Genomic DNA, 23,426 nt, shown 5'->3' with positions numbered 1-23,426 from the left:
AAAGTAGTTTTGAAAAATAAATTTTGAAATTTTTAAAATTAAATTTTAAATTTTTTAAAACAAATTTTAAATTTTTTTTGAAAATGAAATTTTTATATTTTTAAAAATAATTTTTGTAGATTTTGAACGAAATTTTAAAATTTTCAAAATTTTCAAAAGAAGTTTTGAAATTTTGAAAGTTTTAAATTTTTTTCCATGAGTGCAATAACAAGAAGAAAGTAAAAATCAAAACAGAACTGCATAATAATAATATTAATGATATTCTGGTTTATATTTTTTGTTTTTTACGTCTTTTTTATAGCATTACAATAGAAATTGGTATGGAATCGTACGGAAATGAAGGTTCTTTAATTTATTTACATATCTCACAGGTAACCACAGGTGTATGTGATCTATTCTCATATGTGTACATAACCGCAACGGAAGTATCAACTTTCCCCTCCTCATAAAAATACATTCACATGATGGATACTCCATGCTCATTGTCATAATACAAATGAAAATACCTCACATGTGGCTCAAAACTTTAAAATTAAAATATTTTTCATTTAAAGCTCTCAATTTTCATGCTGAAGAAATGACTCTCTTTGTTGTGAGACTGACAAGCTACAACCATTCATTAAAGTATAATATTGAATAATGCAATTCCAACAAATGATTAAATTAATGAATGTTTTTTTTTTTTCATCCTCTTTTAGGTCTTCATTCCATTCATTATCTTGTCTTAGGAAATTACTGAGCACAAAACAAATATTTCAATTTTTTTTTTTCAGAGGTGACTGTGATGATGATAAAACAGAAAATATGTGTGGTGATGCTATTAAGTAATTCATTATAAAATGCCTTTTCTTCTTTTGAATAACTAATAATAAGAGTCGCGACTCTATTGGAATAAATATTTTTTTTTATTTATAGATAGCTATAGAAAGTTGGAAATGCATTTAATTTTTTATTTATGTTAATTATGCTTACATTAATACACAATAATGGTGGCAGCAACATTATTTACTATGAAATGTTGTCTATTAAAATTGTAATGCAATATTCATCTTGAGGGGATTGTGGGGATAATTGGGAATTTTTAAATTTTAACGGTTTTTAAAAATTTGAAAAATTTTGGTTGAATTTGAATTTTTTGAAAATTTTTTTGCAATTCAAACTCTTTAAAAATTTTGATTAAATTTCAAATTTATAAAAAAAGTTGAATAAATTTCAAATTTTTTGAAAATTTTAATTGAATTTAAATTTTTTGAAGTTGTTGAAAATTTTTAAAAAATTTGCAATTGAAGTTGAAATTGACGGAATTGACGGCTAATTTTGTAGCCATCCAGCTGTTCAAAAAATGTTTTCAACGCTTTTCAAAAATTCGAAATTTTAATATTTTTTCAAAGTCAAAATTTTTGATAATTGGTTGAAAATTTTAACGTTTTTCAAAAATTCAAATTTTGTGTCAAAATTTTGACAGTTTTTCAAATCAAATGCTTTAATTTCTATTGCCTTATCAAAAATTTTTTGCTTTTTAAGTCAAAAGTTTCGAAAATTCAACTTTTTATAGCTTGAACTTGTCAAAATTTCAAATTATTATTCAAAATTTTGACACTTTCTTAAACTTGCGGTTTTTGTTCAAAAAAATTTGAATTTTTGAAAATTGTTAAAAAAATTGAAGCATTTTTGGCTTGAAAATCTGTTTTGCAAACAAAATTTAAAATTGAAGAACGTAAAAAATGTTCAAAAATTTTGACTTCAAAAATTGTAAAAATTTTCTAATAAAATTCAAATTTTTGAAAAACGTTTCAAATTTGAATCAATTTTGATTAAAAAACGGTTAAAATTGTTAAAATAAATTTAAATTTTTGAAAAACGTTAAAATTTTGAAGCAATTTTTAGAAATTTTGTCTAGTATTTTAATTTTTAAGGAACATTGAAAATTTGATTAAGTTTTCAAAAAATTTGACTGGAAAATTTTGAATTTATAAAAAACGGTTGCAACTTTTCAAGTTACAGCATGACCATAAAATCACCCATTAACACCCAACCATCCAAATCACGTCCAATCCCCCATCCCAAGAATGGCATGGATGAGATGAAAAGAGGTCTTTCTCGTGACCATTATTCATGTTTTTTTTACATTTCCCTTCATTCATCTATTGTCAATGGCTAGTCTCAACTCTAAGTTCTTTTTCATGTCGCATACAATGAGGAAGGAAGAGTTGAAAGAACTGTCATCTGATGCATTATTGCATTCGGTCTCAGAGATCCATTTAAAATATTTAAATTACTAAATTGTGTAAAAAGGCAATCGTCGAATATTTTTTAATTCAGCTCTCTGTCTTTCCGTTCCTTCTCTAATGTCTTTCGATTGCCAACATAACGACAGCGTGTGCATAATCATTTCATTGAATGATTAAACGTGCCGGGGTCTCATTTCGTGAAAGTTATCGCATTCTCATGAATGATGAGGTTATGCTTTATGCCCGGCTTGAAATCATATTATCGAGTGGCTGCATGTATACGAAAATTGAATTTTCAAGAATATTATGCATTTATGGTTTCATAAAAATCATATAAAAATATTATTATGGTCATTCATGACATCTTATTCGTATGTTGATGACGAAATGATAAAGCATATGCCGAGAAAGAGTTCAATTTCCTGTATCCAAACGAAAGTGAATGAGATGTAATAAAAAAAGAGAAATGGTTTTCAAATTTAATTAATTTTTTTCATTCAGATTTGACACTATCTGGTTTAATATGCTTAAGATAAAGGTACGGTCAACATGTTTTGCGGACATGACTGATTGTAAAGCTTGTGGAAATGACAGTTTTTCTTCCTGGTTCGTTATTAAAGGATTAGAGCAGTGTTGTGTCTTTTGAGTCACGACACACTTTGGTGATAAGACAAGACCGAAGCCGCAAACGACATGAGGTTGCGTCGATGGCATTTCCATGGCGAGGCACTAGTGTGCCGCAGAACACAGTTTGGACAACACTGAATTATATGCAGTTTTGTGTATATTAAATCATGGGATTTTAGTTAGAGCTGTAATTCGTGTACTACAACATGTCAACATGCAGCTTGCATGCAGTGTACTACAGCATGTGGACTATGCGACTGTTGCTCTTAATCCAATTGATTATTAGCTTGAATTCTAATAAAATAGATATTATTTAAGAAGAAATGTCAATTTAACTGCCATAAACCCATCAAGCTTATCTGGAAGGCACAAGGCATAGTAGTGACTGAAGATCCAACCTCACCGTGACTTGACTCTGGACTGAGACTGACTTGACTCTAGCCTGATGTTGAAATTCATCGAATCTCGTCTGGAGTCAAAGTCACACTGAACTTTTGCCAGATTTTCAGCCATTTCTACACCATGTGCTTTTCAGGTCAATACCAGACACATCAAATCCAGTCAACGAACCCAATAATTCCATAGATTGACTTCCAAAATAAAATATTATCTCATCCATAGAAAAAAATTTCATTAAAAATGCTCAAAAGCATTCAAGCTATTCACAGCTAACAGCATTAAACAGCGCATAAATTCGCCATCCACATTAAGCATTGCCCAATAAACTTTCATACTTGCTTTCTTTTTCTTTTTTCTTTTTTTTTGACCACTTGATCTTTTTTGACGATTGACTTCCACATCATGCTTATTATTATTATCACATGTGACTAGCTTACGTAATAGAGCATGAAATTTGAAAAATTTATCATGGAAATAATGAGGCATGTTGAAAATGTACACTGTGTGTAATTTTTGGATATGTTAGTGTAAATTGAATATATTGTAATCTCTCCGACCTTATGAATGAATGTTTTGGGTTTATGGTAGGGTGTTCATATGGGAGATATAGGGGGATCAAGTGGGGATTGTGTAGGGAATATGATGAAGAATTATTGAGGTTTTGGACAAAGTTGTCCGAACAGCACAAGGTGTTCGCTAGGGTACCGCTACGTAACCCCTCTATGTTTTAACCAGTAAGACACACTACGTTGACATGGCCACAAATTCGACCTAGTGATACTCTAGCCATAGGTCAGATCCAATGGAATCTGGTCTCTGGTCAAAGTAAAGTCGGCTTGGGACTGGATTTATGGACATTTCTCAGCCGTGTGGTTTCTAGTTAACGGTTAGATGCGTAGTTGTCTTGACGTTACTGTGTAGGCTGATTTCGAACTCTTTTTTTAAAAGGAAAATTGCGGTTCGTCGCCTTGTGCTGCTCGGGTTTATTCCAAATTGTAGATAAGGACATAATACATAGGAATTCCTAAATTGGATGTGTTGAAAAGGATGCTAGAGTCCTTAATATCAGAATGTTACGTAGGATAGAGCTGTCTTTAGACATTCTCTACCCGCTGCATAAGGCCCTCGTGCGCCTTAGCCAAGGAAATGAGTATGTTAGATTAGGACATGATGGAAAGTTTTGTGGAATTTTTGGATGCTGGAAGCATGGATGTATCTATATTGACATATTCAGGACAAGGTCTATGATAAGGAATAAGGGAGATTAAGTACACTATATTAGGTCCATTCCCAAACTATAGAATACGATTATCCAGCAACCAATTAAGGAAATAGAACACCCTAACCCAAAATAGTAATATATATGAGAGATTTTAATAATAATTGCAGAATTAATAATCTTACCTGAAAAATAGCCATTTAAATTATAATTATTTTTTGGGGGAACTAATGGGGGTGTTGATGGTGTTCTTGGTGAGTATGTGAATGAGTCTAAGTCAACTAAAAAAATTGTAATAAAATAAAATAGTCGAATAAAGATTAACGTTGAGAGTAAAAGACACATGAACTAACATAGCTGGGTAGGAATAAAATGAAAGCATTCACATGAAGGTATTTACAAGACAACAAATTGCACTTTCTCTAAATCAGCTATATATAAAAAATAAAACTTATTCAAAGGGAAGTAAGTTGCGTGCAAAAGATATTCGGAGTGCAAATATGTATAATAATGTGCTGTAAAGACTGTCGCGTGTGTGCACGTAATTCAAATAGAAGAAATTGTTCATTTTCTTCATGTCAAAAGTAACCTTTATATGAGACCGATGATGACAACTTTTTGTATTGCTTCTTGTGCCACAAATATTCAGCATCGGCACGTCTATCAGATATATAGCGATTTCTCGGTAATCGATCAAACATTTGATCGTCGCTGAATATTTCGCGCAATTGTTTTGTGACATTTGTGATGGGATCTTTACGTATTGGTGATGTTGATGATGGACGTTTACGTGGCTTTATGCCGGGCTTACTTTTATCTGGTGAATTAATGGAACGATTATTATCTTCGGGCCGGGGATATTGATGTGATACAAAGTTTCCGCAATATGGTAGATGGGATAAATGTGGCGAAATATCATTCAATTCGCGAAAATCCGGCACTGACGTATACATTTTACCCATCAACGACAAATTGCTATCGAGTTTTTCAAATTTATGTTTAATTTTAGCAACTACTTCACCTGATGTACTCGGAATTGCATCAATCTTATCCAAGCTATCTTTATTGCTTACTGACATTCTTTGACGATCTTTTAATCTTGCTGTTTTACTGATTACATTAATATGCGGCATCAATCGATCATCTTTCTTCTTCATTGAATGCTTAAGTATCGGTGAAGTACGTCGTGTACGACGTGCACGTTTCGATTGCATCTCATATTTATGTGTGATATGTGATACATTTCCATACTCGTGTCCACGTATGCGCGTCTTACTTGCCTTATTTAATTCTGAATCACTGAAGATGTAATGACATGAGCTGTCATCATCGGCACCAGACAGTGAATAATTTTCAAATTTCATCTTTAATTTCTCAACGTCACCAAACTCACTGAGACTTTTATAGCATTTTTCCGATTCACATGGACTCGTGCTGCGTGATCTTTTCATTATTAAGCCACGACTTTCACCGAAATTCTCATTTGAACTACGCATTGTGGTATTGGATTTCATGGATGAACGTTCACCAAATAAATCTTTCAAGTCGGTGAAGGATTGTGAGGATGTTAATTTTGGTGGTGGTTGATGTACGGCAGTGGAAGTTGTGGGTTTATCGGATTGAACCTCTTGCTTTACATTAGCGGAAGTAATTTTATCCTTTTTATTTGCATCATCTTCATGCTCATCTGGCGATGAATCGTCACGAGCATGATATACTGTCACGGGAACTTTATCCTTTTCCTTTTCAATTTTCTCAAAATACTTTATCTTTGCATAGACATCCTCCATTGTTGTGGATGAATCACAAAATATAACCGTTCGATTTGATGTCTCGGATGAGATGCTTTCGGTTTCGTTCGCATTTGTCGCTTTCTTCACATGTGTCGATGACGATGTTGGAAGACAATCAGCTAAATATTTTGTAGCTGCAGGAGGTGCTTCATGAAATGAAAATGAAATATCTCGTTTTGGTGTTGTAGCTATTTTAGCCGCTGGCAATGTCTTACTTGATTTGATGGCATTTTCAATCTTTTTGACACGTTCAATGTCGGGATTCTTCTTCTTACTATGGATGAATTTATCTTTGATTTCCTGACATAATGAGTGTGAAATTGAACGCTTTTCTGTTTCGGATATCTCACTTGATGCTTTTGTGGACGATGGTTTACTCTCGAATACATTCTTTAATGTTGTTATGTCTACAGTTGGCTCATGAAGTTTATCTTTTGTCAATTCGGAATGACTGCGGACGGTGAGAAATTGCCCCTCAGTTGGTGACTGTGACTGTGACTTTTTAACCGGAACTGTAACAACATATGCTTCAATATTATTTATTATGTTGTTGGCAATACTGGAACTTGTGACATTATCGACATTATTTTCATTGTCATTGCCTGCGGGCTTTTCATTTGATGACGACGAATAAATTTCCGTTAATTGGCTTTTAATCTTCCTCAATTGATCTCTCGATAATGTACTTAATAGCTTTCGACTTAATCCCAAATTCTTTTCATGTTTGTCGGCTTTTGGTAATGTTGACGATGCTGACTTTTTGCTTTTATTATTATATTTCTTTGTCATGCTTGATGCTAAGTCCAATACAGAACTAGCTCTCCATAGTGGTTTGTAATTGTCTTTTGTGCCATCGAAGCCAATTTTCTTCTTTTTTATCGCCTTTCCGAATGGCTTTTCGACATACTCAACAGCATCAACATCGTCATCATCGCCATCTAATGACTTTTGTTTAAAAAGTTCCTTTAAATTCTCAACGGATTTTTCCTTTGTCACTAATCCAAGATCAGTGTCAGCTGCCCAACGATACTCATCAGCCGAGTGTGGCTGGAATAGAAAATCTTTGTCGCGCTGCTCGGCACGCAATTTTTTCAACAAAATATTCAATTCACGTTCATTCTTTTCATATTCGCGAACTTTTTGCCATAAATCATAATCAATAATATCCTCATTACGTCGTCGTGGGCGTAAATCGGAATTAGATGTTGCACATTCCAATTGACCGATACGCTCAAGGCATAAATAAAAATCTTTTAAATCCCGGAAACGTTCACTCTTTTTATGTCCACAAATTGGCGAATGTTTCTCATAATTTAGAATGTTTAGTGACTTGCTGCGGTGTAAATTGCTATTACTTTTCTCATTAAGCTTCTCTTTTGCCCGATCTGTACGACCGACACTTTGTGCACGCACTATTTCCTTTTGATATGAACTCAATTCCATTAATTTATTTGTCTTTAAGTTCTGTATACGACGACATGATGGTGAACGAGATGTACGTTGCCTTTTTTCCGTCTCGACTGATTTATTACGTCCATAAATTATGACCGGAGAGTATGGACGCACTAATTCTGTCATTAATGTTTTACTTGGCGGTTCACTGTTGCTTCTCTCATGATAGCTATATGAAAAGTCTAATGATCGTCCACGATTGCTATTGCCAAACTCATCCTCATCTGATAATTGATATAATGAGTCATATTTATAAATTTGCTCCATAACAAAGCCACCTTTCAGTGCCTCAGCCTCTGTCATTGCATAACATTCGTCCGACTCATTTCGCTTTTCAAATTCACGAAATTTTGAATGGGAAACGAGACGTGATTGATGCAAATAATGATTAGGATGACGTAGTGATGGCTCTGATTTATATGACGCAAGGGCATTCCACATGCGTGCCTTTTCCATTACACTTGAATTTGGATTTATTGGTGCGCCAAATTTTTTAACATTATCACGCAAAAAGAGATTTTGGAAGAACGTGTCAGTTCTTATGGCTTCGTTCTGATGTACAATAGTTTCATTAATACTTTCCACAACTTTTCGATTATCATCCAACGGGGAATCTTGAAATGACGCCTTTTGTTGTTTGTCTTGCCTCGCAACGACCGACGATGATGTTTTTGTTGCTGTCTTGGCTTTATCTAACGATACTTTTGATGATGATGAAGCTGATTTTTTCAATTTCTGACTTGTTATTGTAATGGGAACATTTTTTACTATTTTCAAATCAGCTAACGTCTGCTGCTGCTGTTGCGGTGCTTTCTTCTTTGATAAATTTGAATCAATCGAATATGTTGAGTTTGTTCGTGCCAAGCTATTGTTGGAACTTGTCATGATTGAACCTTTTGATTTCACTTTCAATTTATTTTTTGCTGTAATGATATCTGATGCAGCACTTTTTGTAAGTACACTTGATTTTGATGATAATGTTGATACATTTGATGGCTGACGTAAGCTACGTGGTGCTGTCTCCGTTGATGTTCGCATAATTTCTCTTCCACGTGATGATATTGCTACCGTTACTTTTAGTGACTTTTGCTGTTCTGATTTCTTTGTTGTCGATTGATATGCTTGACTTTCAAGTGACTTTTTAACCATTAATGATGCTAATCGTGGATCTTTAACGCATGTGATTGGCTTGAAAGTTTGTTGAACGGCATGCTTGACTTCATTCGGGGATCTTAATTCAGGATTACGTAGGATTCTTGTACTTACATGTAAATCCTTTGATATTTTTGCCAATTTTTCTTCAACCTTTTTCTTCTCAACGGCAAATGCTCGTTCCTTTGATAAGCCTCGTCCAAATGCGACTGGACTTTGACTCGCCTTACGCTCATGAAATACTTTACGTCCGATGGGACTTGAGGAGCTCGCACGATAACAAATACGTCTTGCCATTCTCGTATGATGTGAATCAAAGCGTCTTTCATCATTACGTGATGTAGCCGAAACATATGTGGATATGAATGATGGACCAGCTGAACGAGAACGATTTAATTCCGATGATTTTTTGCTACTTGTTGAAAATTTAACATTCATTGAGTCGTGCTTTGTGCAACTTCTGGTGCGAGGAGATTTATTTAAATGTGTAACAATTTTCAATGTTGAATTTGTTCTCGACGATTTACGGTTGGGCGGTTGCGGTGGAACAACTGGCACAAAGGATTTTACACTTTTTGGAAATGGACCAAACATGTCTAATGGACGGGATATGTTTGTAATCGGATAACAAATGATTTCAGAATTTATTATAGCACGCTCGTCATGTGGCATCTTCATATTATGCTTACGAGCAACTTCGCTAAGTTCAGCATCATCTTGTTCATTTTCATCATCCTCTTCATCTCCATCTGTAGATTTATAGCACATTAGTAATATTTTATCCAAATAGAAATTATTTTTTGGTGCCCAAATAGAAAATTGTGCTGATACCTGCAAGTTTTGTTATTTTTGCTGCTGCATATGTGAACCGTTTTGTGACGACGATAAGGATGAAAATCCTCATTTTTTGCATCATGGATGCTTGCACAAGGAAGTAAAAAAACTTTGTACTTTTTTTGCATGATGTTGACATAAAAAAATAGATTGTTGTCGTTGAGCTTGCTCGTGATAATGGTTAGAGACATTTAGTTCTTTTTTTATGCTCATTCATACCGCATTAACCTGTTTGTGTCACACACAACTCAGTTGAATCCCATTTTACTTGTTAAATTTGTTATAAAAAGTTATTTGCTTAGCGCAACTCTTATATCCATTCCGGAGAGAGAGAGGAAATTGGAAGTAAAGAGTTAGCACATTTATTTGCATATTTGCATTCCAAAACGTATCAAAATTCCGTGCTTAAAAATAAGTTCTATTTTTTTGAGGGCTGTTCACTTGTTAGGTAACGTGAGAAATTGACTTTTTGACAATCATGGTGCCTCTTTGATCTCGTACATGAAGCAGTCAAAGTATCTAATCATATCAGGCAAAAGACGTGCTTTTAAGAGCACAGTAAGCTTAGAGCACGCTCGCGAGCATGTGTAGGGAGCATTGCCAACTTAAACTCCCTATTTGCATTCGTCTTAAGTGACTGTCTATGTTACACATGCTTAACTAGTACATTTAAGTAGAGCAAACTCTTTAAAGAATGCTTATTGCCTGTTAGGGTAATCTTTCAAAAAAGTACCCCTAATAGGCAAAGAGTTTGCTTTCGAGAGTTTGTCCAGCTTAAATATACTAGATGAGCATGCTCGTGAGGGTTGCTTTCAATTTAACCTTCTCTCGAGAACACGCTCTTTGCCTTTTAGGGTAAAAAAATTGCATATGGCTCGATTTGAACCCACGACTTTCGGGTAGCCATACCAAATTTGAGTCATGTCTCTTACTTATCTGACTATGAAAGTACTTAACTCAGTAATAGACAATTTTATCCAAAACGACACAAATGAAGGTTCCGTCGCGGAGCTTTTAAGGCTCCACTAAACCTCTTTTACTTACTAAATGGAAGTTGCCTCCGTTTGGCGTCTATAAGACTGCCAAAAATTGGTGGCTTTCATTTGGTATTAGTACCAAATAGAGTAGAAGTTTACCGTAGACTTAGAAGCTTTGCGGCAGAGTCTTGAAAGCTCCACGGCAGAGCCTTCTTCATTTGTGTCGCTCGGGTACATTTTTTACGGCACACCTGGATGGTAAGCCTTGACTGAAACCGCACATGACATACAATTTGACCACGACTCAAATATTGCCCACCACTGACTATATTGCTTCATTGTTTGGCCAGCATTCTTCCTTAATACGTTACGTAACAAATGAACAACCCCATTTTTAGGTTAGCATATAAAACACTTTCAGCTACAAAAATTTTACATTAAAAATTAACAAACAAAAGAAAGCTAAGGAACACAAAGAAGTGCAATATTGATTCTATATTCATGATGAAATGAATTGAATTTACGTGTTCATGTTTATTTGAAGGATATTTGTGTAAAATAGTAATAATATTAAGCTTCATACCTTTTGGTTTCTCTGGTGCATGCTTACGGAAGCCGTGCAATGGCACTTCCCCGCCATCTTGAAAACTTTTATAAGCTTGTTTCGTTTCGACGGGACTTAATTGTTCTACATCACTGCGCTTTTTGAAGACTAGTGTTGAATCACTTTGGTATCCTTGATCCTTCAACGCTCTGTTGGACGGAAAAAGAGTATGGAATTAAATAATTTTTATAAACGCAATTTTATGAAATTTTTTTATACCTTGAAAGATTTCCTTGCGTATAATTTGATGCTAATTTTTGCTGCTCGAGATGCTGTGAAGGATGAAAAATGGAAGAAAAAATTGAAGGATGGATTTAATATGGAAATTCTTATTTTCACAGGCATCTAAGATGATACAGAAAAAATTTTGTGTTTTTAATGAAGATTCTTGGAGGAGTTTTCGTCAGAGTTAGGTATGCATCAAGAAGAAGTTTTGTCGGTGTCAAGCTTGATTCTAGAAAATGATTCAGTCAGGAATTATCTTATTAAAAGTCAGCTATGTTACTCGAGCGATATCCCGATCGGTACATATTAAAATTTTGCCATCACGGCGACGAGTCGGCAGTATACTTAAAGCCAAGTGGCTGCCACTTGGCAAATCCGATTGTTTTCGCCAAGTGGCAGCCAATTGGCTTTATGAATACGACCGACTCGTCGCCGTGGTGGCAAAATTTTAATATGTACCGATCGGGTATGATGCTGCAAATTTCATTGTTCGCCTTTAAAATGGACAAAAATAGTCGTCATGGTTCCTTCAGGATACATTTAAGACATTTTGTTGCTTTGTCGTCAACACTGCGACTCGCAACAGACAAAAAGACCACTTTTAGGTCTCGTAGTGATATTTCTGTACCATGACAGCATGCTCTCTAGCTGTTAAGGTACGTAGTGTAGCAACTGTTCTGTGCAGCTCGGGTTACTAATTAGAAACTTATTCTAGCCTTATTTGGAGCTTTAATAAAGTTCTTTAACTCATCACTTAATTTTACTGAGACAATGTTTTGTAATTTTGATACTATTTTGATCTAGAGCTTGAAGTAGACTCAAGCTTTATATGAAGTCGAGTCGACTTGAGTTGAATTTTCCTAAAAAACCTCTGAGTCGATTTCAAGCTCTGCTTTGATCATTACATTGAGGGGTCATTATTGATTAAATAATAAATACTCGTACAGAACAAGTCAGTTAATCGATTCAAAACCATTCCGACACCTGGCGCGAGAGATTCTGGAGCCGAATTGGACACCAGGTCGAGAACAAGTCAATTCGCAGTGATTTTCGGAAAAGATGCACGATTTGAGATTTGTGAATGAACAGCGAGTGACAGAAGTTAAATCATTTCTCGGGCATATTCTAGCCATACATGAGTATTTACCCCATGAAACAAGTCACTGATTTTCGTGACAGATCTTGTCCAGTTCTCGATGCCATTCTGATAACTCTTTGTCACCAGAATTTCATAAAGTGTCGATTTCGATGAATTTTCAAGATTAAGACCGAGCCTAGATCATAGGTAGAGATTAGACTGAGGCTCAGATTATGAAGGAGCTCTTCGAAGTCTCAATCTCATCATATGCCCAAATCGAGAAGAGAGAGTCTCGATCTCAGTCTCAATAGCCCTTACTTGACACATAAAGTCCTTGAACTCTGACAAATTCCCAAAAAACCTTCATTAAAGCATTTCAAAAAGTTTATAATAAAGAAAAAAATTCTACGTAAAAATTTTGCAATTCAAAAAAATCATTCAAACAAACTGAACCGGAAGGCACAAGTACAATAAAATAAATAAAATAAAAAAAGTTGATTAAAATAACATGAACATGGTAGATGAACTAATGAACCATATAAAAAGTAAAATAATACAAAATCGGATTCACACATGCATGATAAAATATAAAAGCAGCATAGACAGAATAAATCTGTCGACATAATGAGCAGAGGACGGAAGAATGATTTTGTTCCTGCGTAGCTTGAATATCAACCAAAATAAAAAGTAATAATGAATGGATTGGGAAATAAAATATCAAAATTTTATGTACTGAACATTAATTGACTTACAAATTTCTCAACTTCTTTCGCTAACTTAATACCACATAATGATTTCGTGGAATGCTCATCAAGCCACTGAATGCGTGATTGTTACGTGTTACAATATGAGCAGACATCAAGTTGGAAGTGTAAATGAAGAATGTCGGTTTGCGGAGATTATTTCATACAATTTTATAGATAGATGGATGCGGTTCACATAGTTCATAGTTTGTTGATGGTTAGTAGATTATCGAAAAGGGGTTTTGTACCAAAAAAATTGGTTTTAAAGATAAAAAAGTAATAAGCATAATGTTAGTATTTTATGTATATCAAGTCATAGTGAAAGTGCTCTTGGGGTGCGGTTTTTGGCTACTTTTTGTGCTGTTTTGTGCAACTAAAGTCACTAAAAAAATTGCGAGTAATTGAGTTTTGTGTGGAATTAAAGGAATTATTAACAAATGCAGTTATGGAACTAAAAGCTGGATTTTATGTGTTAGAAAATGATAATAAAGGGGAAATAATAATAAGAAATAACGTTTTACCCCATCGAAAATTTCCATTATATCATCCCACCACTAAAATAAATATTGATAATAGTGATAAATTATGTTGATTAGTATCTTTATCTCATGTGAATTTAATATTTTTTAATTTAACTAATTTTTGTAGGAATCAGAGTTGTTAAGTTGGAGGATGTAGTTTTTGGTGATTTTAAGACTATTTCAAGCTAGTTTGTATTGCTCCAGATTTAGCCTACATCTGAGGGAGTCTATGAATCTCAACTGATCTGAACGATCTGCGAAATAAGTAAGTAAGTTGATGGGCTATTCATGATTGAACCAATATCCACAAATATGTTATATGATCAAAAAGAATTTCTGGATTTTGGAAAATTTGATTAGATTCTTAAGGTTCAGTAAAATCTTGAATGGATGAGCGTCGTTTTGACTAGTTGTATGTACGCCTAGTTCTTAGAATGACTCGACATATAACTAGTGAAGTAAAACACTAGTAAGCATCTATCATGAGAATCTCAAGTGACTAAGTTGGTATACTAGAAACTCTTTAAAGTTCACTCGAAAGCTCTAGTCGATCACTTTTAACATTCCAACAGAGTATAAAGCTCTTTCAAAACTTATTCGGTACTCGAATGTTTCTTTTTTAGAGCTAATTTGTAACTCACTATGATACAGTGCATAGAATAGTTCATTCATTACGTTCACTTTTAATGGGGGAGGAGGGTGTTGTCGTTTTTTTGAGTAACATAATAAGTGAACGGCCCCATACGAACTATGCTTAAAAAAAAGAAAAAAAAATATGTTATTTGAACTACAGTACTCAAGTTGCTCATTTAAGGAGTAAGCTTTGGCATACTATAAAGTATACCCTATAACTTTTGTCACACTCCAAGGACATAGAAGATCACCAAGATTGGTGAAAGTCTCAAAACGACTAAAATGAATAAGGCCCTGACACAATTTCGTTGAAGTTTCGTAATAGATTTCGGCAACTATATGGATTCCAAATGAATGCAGTTTCCGTTTTATGCTAGTAAATCTATAAATCACAGAGCCATAAAGACATCGTTTTATAGCTTTTCTCATTGGTGTCACAAGCTGTCCCCATGTGACATTAGGAGATCTGTCCTTGACAATGCAATAGTTCTTTCTTTTACATTTATGTCACTCGAGTACAGTGTGCATATACAACAATTGATCTCTCAAGCTTTTATAAACACACTTTTAAAAAGTACACAGTTATCCACTCCACATACTACAAACTTTTAAGAAAAACTACTTATCCACTCCCTTAACATCTCTGATTCTAGTGAATTTTGATTTTTGTGTATATTTATTAAACATATAAAAAACTAGAGAAAAAGTAGAATTTTTATGGAAATGACAGAAATAAAAAAGTTTTGATGATTTATGACTTATTATCAAAAAAAAAAAAAAAATTCAAATTCGAGTTTTTAGGAATATTAAGCAGTTGATTGATTGATCGATTAAATTTTCAAACTTGATATATATATTTTGCATGAAAATTATATTTACAATAGTGTGTATTAGAATCAGTGAAATGTGAAATTTTGAAAGAATCTGGATATTCATCACCAATCAATTTATATTCCAAAATGTATATCATGACTCTACAGACTAGCAAAACAATCGATATATTATGAAATGTAATGTATAGAAGAGATAAAGAAGAACTTTTTTGTAACTGAATTGAATGCAATCGGAAGTAAGAAGATTTGAGACAACAAAATAATTAAAGTCATTCACCTGTTTAGCCTCTTTGTCTGAAACTGATGACTTTCCTGGCGTATAATTTTCAATTCGACCTGGTTGTAATTTATATTGTCCAATGTTTGGCTTGACAGGCTGCTCCATGGAACCATATCTAGAATAAATAAATGCATTATGACTATTCATGCAGGCAGACAATTGAATTGCACTCACCTATCTTCACTTTGGTTACCTATTGATATTGTTCTTTGCCTGTCGGAACTTGCACCGCTACTATATTTAATTATATAGTCTGAATCGTAATTTACATCCGGCTCGGAAGCATATCCATTGGATTTATATGGAATTCCTGTGTCGCAAAATTAATTAAAGTTTGATTTATTTTGATGAATCTTAAAAAGCTCTTTTAATTAATAAATTTGCATATTTAGACAATTTGTATTTAAAAATTCAATATTTATAGACTTTTAGCACTTTTTTTCTATTATTGAAAGGCACCGAACAACTAAATTTACATTCATTGACCGTGTAGAATTTGACAATTATTGACAGGTGGGTGGGACTGCTTAGTCATAACACAGAAATTGCTTTTTGAAGGATATTGTTGCTATTTGGGGGGATTCTATTGTTATTTTGTGGTTGATTGAGTCACAGTTGATTTATTCATAGAGCAGTGGTGGGTAACCTGTGTGACGCGGCACCATGAATGGTACCACGTATCGCTTGCAGTGTGCAAAATGTGCCGTGTCAAAAATAATGTTGTCCCACTACTGGTGTAAAGTAGAATTAGGTGGAATTAGGACGAAAATATTTTTTTGATGGACGCAAAATGGACACAATATGGACTTAATTCTGACAAAGTTTCAGAGCAATCGGATGCTTCATGCCATGGTACTTCAGTCACACATCAAAAGTGCGTCTCTTAAAGTAACTCCGAACTAGTTCTGGATTTTGGATCGATTGACCAAGTTGTGCTGTTTGTGGCTGTGAACTATTGCAGTTAATGCCCAGTAAATATCTAATTCTAACGAATTTTGCCACTCAGAAATGTAATGTCGTTAACATTACATGATATCTTGTCAGATTGACAGAACTCTAATTATATATGTGGAGGTTGACCATTAATAAGAATCAAGCCAACGTCTTTTCGTATATAAAGCCTGCTACCTAACTAATTGATTACAGATACGGTAGTTTTTGTGAATTGTACCCCACGTTCTTACAAAAGAGGTGGTTGCAGACAGTCAGACTGTTGTCTAACCTTTCAATCACAGAGCTCTTGCTTTCTGTATGGTCAGATTCATCTACATTTGACTCAATAACCTAGATTCCATCTACTAAGACATCATAACAGGTTAATCTACAATTTTTTCAATGTCCCACAATCCAGAAGGTATCTTGCGGGAAGCCATTGATCACACTTGATCTATACGACCGCGAAGTAAGTAAGTAAGAAGGTATCTTAAGGTTAATCACCTAAAACCTACCCATAGCAACAAAATCCAATTCCAACAATTTAAACCCATCAGGAAAAATTCAATTAATTTTATGTCAATGGCTTTTAAAAATCTCCCCGAGTCATTCAATCACATGACCACATAAAAAAATCCAATAACTTTCAAATGCTTTTGAGAGAGATCATTAAAATTATTTATGACATAAAATACAAAACACTTTGTATTAAAAATGTTTTAAGATACATTATAACCGAGTAGTAATAAACATTGTACATTCAGTGATCCGAAAAAGAGTTTGCTACTATAAAGTTTTATAGTGTCGAAGGGGTGTAGTCAGGGAGTGCCATGGAGTGTCGCCCCAAGGGCTTAATTTTGGAGGGATTTTGGGATTATTTTATGAAAAACTCACGCAAATTGAAGATTTTTCCTTACGTAATAGAGGTTTATTGACCCTTCTAACCCACATCTATCACCCTTAACCCCTCTAACCAATCCCTATAGGGATCACATATATTTAGTGGGTATTTTGGGATTTTTTCATGAATAACTCAGGTTAATTGAAGAAAAGTTGGCTCCATAGAGCAGGAGGAAGAGGGGGGAGCAGGGGCTTGATATCGAGTTAGGGAAGATTGACCCCTAAGCCCCTCATTCCTTCAATCCGTCCCTGTAGCGCCTTAATATTTTTTTTAAATCACTAACTAAAATTTTATGATTAATAATTGCATTAAAAAGTGAGTGAATACATTTTTTTTTCATCATTATTTCTACTTCACTGCCCCCAAAAAAAGAAGTTGTATAATAAAATGTGCAAATAAATAATGCGAAAAATGCATTCATCACACGATTAATTAAGACTTGCGAATTTCAAAATTTTAATGAGATATGTCAAGCGAGAATGTGCGAATTGGTGTATTATAAAAGATTTTTGCATGTACCTCGTCTTGTTTTATATTTGACAGTCACATAATTATCTACAATAAAAAAAAGAAGAAGGAATTCACAGATAAAAAAACAAAGAAGAATCAAAACAGTGGATTATTAATCAAATTTTGTGTGTGATTTGTTAATCAACAACTATATGAGATTTATTTTGTCCATCTTTACCGTCATCTTTGGCTTTGTGAATTGTGTTGTACATCTTCTTATACCATTGGTCACGGCTCATGTCTGTTACTTCCTGCACAATAGTTAATTAAATATTGATTGATTAATTGATCGTTTAGACAAATTGTATTTATAGTCAAAATTTATGAGGTGGTGGTTGTGAGGACAGAGTTGGTAAATTGGAGTCATTTTGAAGTTCTAATATGGGCACTATGGTGTCCATAGCTCCACTGGTGTTTTAGAAAATGTCAAATCGATTATATTTACTTATTAAATTTATTTCTCTAAGCATATCCTAAGAAACTGTCTAATAAATAGCATATCAAGTATGACATAACAGGTCACCAACTAGCTATAATCTGTCAGTTCTCACATTAGCTATAATCAGGCAGATCACACGCTAGATAGTATCTAGCAGGTCACATCCTAGGTACTATTTGGAAAGGAACTCACTAAGTATAATCTCGTAGGTCACACACTAGGTATCATCTGGAGGTCTCACAATATCAATGATTTGCTAGGTCAAACGTTAGACATAACTTGGCAAGTCAGACACTAAACTTGATTTGGTAGATCACACACTAGGTATAACCTGGGAGGAATCACTTTATGACCTATCAAGCCACACACTCTGATTAATATGGCAAGAAACACACTAAGTATGACCTGGTATGGAATACCAGTTAGGTTGACACTAGGTATAATCTTGAAAGGCACTCACTAAGTATGACTTGGTAGGCTACGCACTAAGTGTTGCATGTCATGTCACGCTATAAACTCGACTAAGTTATTATAACTCAATTCGCAATTTTGACGGCATCGCGAAACATTAAGTGATGCACTTAAAACTATCATCTACACATTAACAGAGATTTGAGTGAGTAGATATGCTCGGTATACTATACCACATATCCATCACAAAATTTGACCATACATTTCGCTACACACTAGTTGATATTGGCGATGACGCACTACATAATGTGTTTCTGAGCATAGTTTTAGAAGCACTAACTTCGATTAAGTAGATGACGTAGTCTAAGAATTCATGTTTCATTGTACAGAGTGTACCAAGGAACAAGTCTCTTGTCCAGACCTATGCTTTATCAAAATCCCGGTCCCGATAAATTTTCGGGATTGGGATATCCCGGGAAATTCCGATCCCGATCCCGATAGCGAGAAAGCATATCTGAACCCACACAACATCAAAAATTTCAATTCCCCAACTCTGCCTATCTAAATAAATATATCATTGACTAATTTTACCGATCGAAGCGACAGCGGCATTCCTTCTGACGTCGTAGGACCAACGCCATCAATTTTCTTTGGTGAATTCTGTTGCTGTGTTGTCATCTTCTTTGTTGTGGTCGTAACAGTTGAGATTGTTGATTCGTTAGTATTATTTCTCTTATTATTATTATTGATGTCACTGTCTTTGACTTCACTATCTCTTTGCTTAATAGAATAGACTGTAAAATAATTTGTAAACAATCACATCATCATCATCGTTTGCTGTTGCCATTATCATATGTTATGTCTTCTTACCTAATTCATTTGATTTACTAGATTTTAAAGGCGTCGTTTTGAATGATATCAATTTATCTTTCGGTGATGTGTTTTGTGTGCCTTTGTCAAATTTCTCATTAAATTGATCAGCTATATATAAAGCATGCATGTAATGGAAGTAAACGCACAGCGTTGAAGAAAAACAAGAACATAAAATGTGTGAAAAAGATTAATTGAGATAGATGCCTTTTCATTCATTTGTGGGTGGAAGTAAAATTGTGAAAAAAATCTCAAATGAATGAATTTTTTTTTGCTAAGGCACAGATGGGATGGATGCGATAAATGTCAAATTTTGCTTCGTTTTATTACCTTTTGGCTTCCTAAAAATGACGTGATTTTGTTGTTGAATGCGCGGTGTTGATGAGATTGTGTTAAGACTACTGCTCTTTATGATGGATCCTTGGTATGGCTTATCTTTATAGTCGGGATCTGTCCAGGGCGGTGGCGATGGACAGTCTTTGGTTGATAGCTTTTTACGCTGTAGTGTTGGAGATTCAAATGGTACAGGACGAAATTTTCGATCAGCTATTGGTGATGGTGGTGCTGATTTTGGTGACCATACAGGTGGTGGCGGTGGCGAGTCTAATTTCTTCTGTATTAACTCCTGTGAGTGATTTTGTTCGGACCAAACACCTGAAAAAATTGGAAATTATACAGTTAGTCTAATTTGTAGGAATGATGAATTTTGAATAATTTAGTTCAGTGGGGGGCAACCTTTAGTTCGCGGCATATTGTGGTAAGAAGCCATGACCGAAACCACACATTGCATACGGCATACTAGTGTGCCACGGCATTTAGGTTATCGCACACGGTATACGACACACTTGTGTACCGCGACACGCAGGTTACCGCATACGGTATGAGGCACACTAGTGCACGACGGAACACAGGTTACGTCACACGGTGTACGGCACACTAGTGTCGCGGCACACAGGTTACCGCACATGATATACGCTTCACTAGTGGACCGCGGCACGCAGATTACTGTACACAGTATAAGACACACTTGTGTACCGAGGCACACAGGCTACCCATCACTGAATTTTAGTTAATTATCAATACAGCAGACGATAGACATGTATGGTAAGTAGATAAAACAATATTGGATACAAAAAAAAAATCATACATGGATATATTCATGTAATTATTATTTGATGAGGAAGAGAGAGAAAGAGGCAGACATGAAAACAAACAAAAGCATAGATTCATAATATGTTCATTATAGAGATATCAAATAACATTAGTTGTTATGCCTTATTTTAATATTAGTCCAATCATTATCAAAAATATAGAGTATGGGACCTGAGGATAATTAGAATCTGCCCAAATCAGTTACAAAATACATGTTATTGTTAGATCGAATGGCTGTTTGTTTAAATAAAAAAAATTAGAAAATGGGTTTAAATGTTAATGTTAATGACATGACATGACCAGATGTCAATGGTAAAATGTATACGGCAAATAATTTAAACCCTCACATTTAGTGGGGAATGTTCGTTAATTACGTAACGTTTTGGAAATTACGATTTTGGACCTGGTCGATCAATGCTCGTGACCGAGATCGAGACCACCCGGGATATCCTATACATAAGGAACCCATACTTCCTGACCTCAACCATAACGCAAGTACAAGACTAACTGGGATGTCTTATACATCTGAAATCCTTAGTCTTCCCTCAACCTTAACGACCCCCCAACCATGGACCATGGACTGCCCAGGAAGTCCCATTCATCAGGAACCTTTACCTCCTTCCTCTTCCCCATTGTAATGCTTGGTACTCTGTATTGAAATTGTAAACCAGTTTCAAATCCCACTCCTCCTAAGTATCACCCAAGGATCCCAGTCAGAGTAACAAAACAGCACCTGTCACAGACAAAAAACTGTACAATTTCTAGATAATTCGTATGGTTTTGTAAGAAAAATCAAACACATTGTTAAGAAATTGTACAGTTTTTACCAGTCACAGGTGCTTTGTTTGCAATTCTGGTCCAATACATCGGAAAACCTAACTACCCCCTCTCCTACCCAAGTAGGCACTGTTATGCTTTATACTCTGTATTAAAATTGTAAAACAGCTCCAAACCCTCCCCACTTAAAACGTCTTCCAAAAATCCCTGTCCACATAGCCGTTACGGAACTCCCAAACATTCCCCCAAACCAAAACAGGCACAGACATCAAAAAAGTCAAAATATCAGCTAACACAAAAAAAAACTTGCAAAAACGTTTTAACAAAAACAATAAATAATGTAAAAATTAGAGAGAAAGATTTTAATCTGAAACTATTCGGATGTGGATGTCAGGTGACGGATGAAATGGAGAGAGAGAGTCGGCGAATCTAATTTAAAAATCATTCATCATTGTGATGATACAGAAATAGATATGACACAAAAAAAAACTAAAAATAATATCGAAATCGTTTATTTTCCTTTCCTTTTTTTATAATTAGTAAAATGATGGCACTGATGTTGATTTTTAGTCTCACTCGTTTTTTTTTTTTTGCTTGTTTTAGTTCAGATTTATCATCTTTTGAATAATTTATTTGATGTGTCTCGCTTGTAATTAAGGGATACTTTCTGTATTTGAGAAGTGGGAGGACTTTTTATTACACGCTTTTATTTAACTCACTCTGTTTGTATGTCTGCATCAAATCTTGTAATTGATTTTTCGACCACTTCTGTTGCTCCAATTGAGCTCAAATTTTTTCTACATGTGTATTCCCGATGACAATACAATATTTAGGCATTTTGAAATCACAAAAATGCTTAGTTATGCTATAATTAATTAAATAACATTTGAGATGGGAAAAAAATCCGTAGTCAATTAAGTATATTCTCGATGTACATGAATTAGACTATTAATAGAGCTGAAGTCCAGTTTATATGACTTATTATGCATTCATTAATAATACCAACTGTTAATTATTTTAAATATTCTATTTGCTTAAAATATTTTTGGAAGAGAAAAAACAAGGATAAGTATTTTTCTCATGGAAAATTTAAAATTCAAAAAACCGTTAAAGTTTGAATCTTAAACAACCGTTAAATTGAAATGAAATTTCAAATATGGTTCTGGAAGTTACTGGATCTTGATATACGGTATAAATATGGTCCTGGATGTTACTGGATCTTGATATACTGTATAAATATGGTCCTGGATCTTACTGGATCTTGATAAACTTTATAAATATGGTCCTGGATGTTACTGGATCTTGATATACTGTATAAATATGGTCCTGGATGTTACTGGATCTTACTATACTGTATAAATATGAGCCTGGATCTTACTGGATCTTGATATAATTGGTAAATATGGTCCTGGATCTTACTGGATCTTGATATACTGAGTAAGTATGGTCCTGGATGTTACTGGATCTTGATCTACTGTATAAATATGGTACTGGATCCTACTGAATCTTGATATACTGTATATGTATGGTCCTGGATCCTACTGGATCTTGATATACTTTATAAATATGGTCCTGGATGTTACTGGATGTTACTATACTGTATAAACATGGTCCTGGATGTTACTGGATCTTGATATACTGTATAAATATGGTCCTGGATCTTACTGGATCTCGATATACTGTATAAATATGGTCCTGGATGTTACTGGATCTTACTATACTGTATAAATATGAGCCTGGATCTTACTGGATCTTGATATAATTGGTAAATATGGTCCTGGATCTTACTGGATCTTGATATACTGAGTAAGTATGGTCCTGGATGTTACTGG

General features: G+C 34.4%; 1 protein-coding gene across 1 annotated transcript in view; it reads right to left on the bottom strand.

The window, feature by feature from the left end:
* Positions 1-23,426, bottom strand: part of LOC139085748 (uncharacterized) — a 57,845-nt gene that overhangs the window by 12,612 nt on the left and 21,807 nt on the right. The window contains exons 3-14 of the mRNA XM_070633893.1: positions 19,996-20,319; positions 19,666-19,776; positions 19,387-19,589; positions 18,124-18,196; positions 17,955-17,990; positions 15,776-15,911; positions 15,599-15,716; positions 13,856-13,888; positions 11,508-11,560; positions 11,209-11,437; positions 5,066-9,704; positions 4,662-4,757 (exon numbers count right to left, since the gene is read on the bottom strand). Coding sequence (XP_070489994.1) covers positions 4,662-4,757; positions 5,066-9,704; positions 11,209-11,437; positions 11,508-11,560; positions 13,856-13,888; positions 15,599-15,716; positions 15,776-15,911; positions 17,955-17,990; positions 18,124-18,196; positions 19,387-19,589; positions 19,666-19,776; positions 19,996-20,319 — 6,051 coding nt within the window. The remainder of the gene's footprint in view (positions 1-4,661; positions 4,758-5,065; positions 9,705-11,208; positions 11,438-11,507; positions 11,561-13,855; positions 13,889-15,598; positions 15,717-15,775; positions 15,912-17,954; positions 17,991-18,123; positions 18,197-19,386; positions 19,590-19,665; positions 19,777-19,995; positions 20,320-23,426) is intronic.

The sequence above is a fragment of the Chironomus tepperi genome, unplaced genomic scaffold, assembly GCF_022539635.2.
Source record: "Chironomus tepperi strain 1889 unplaced genomic scaffold, CSIRO-AGI_Ctep_v1 contig_9, whole genome shotgun sequence".
NCBI classification, from domain to species: Eukaryota; Metazoa; Arthropoda; class Insecta; order Diptera; family Chironomidae; genus Chironomus; species Chironomus tepperi.
Note: the sequence above shows the minus strand (reverse complement) of the source record. Positions and strands in the feature narration are given on the sequence as shown.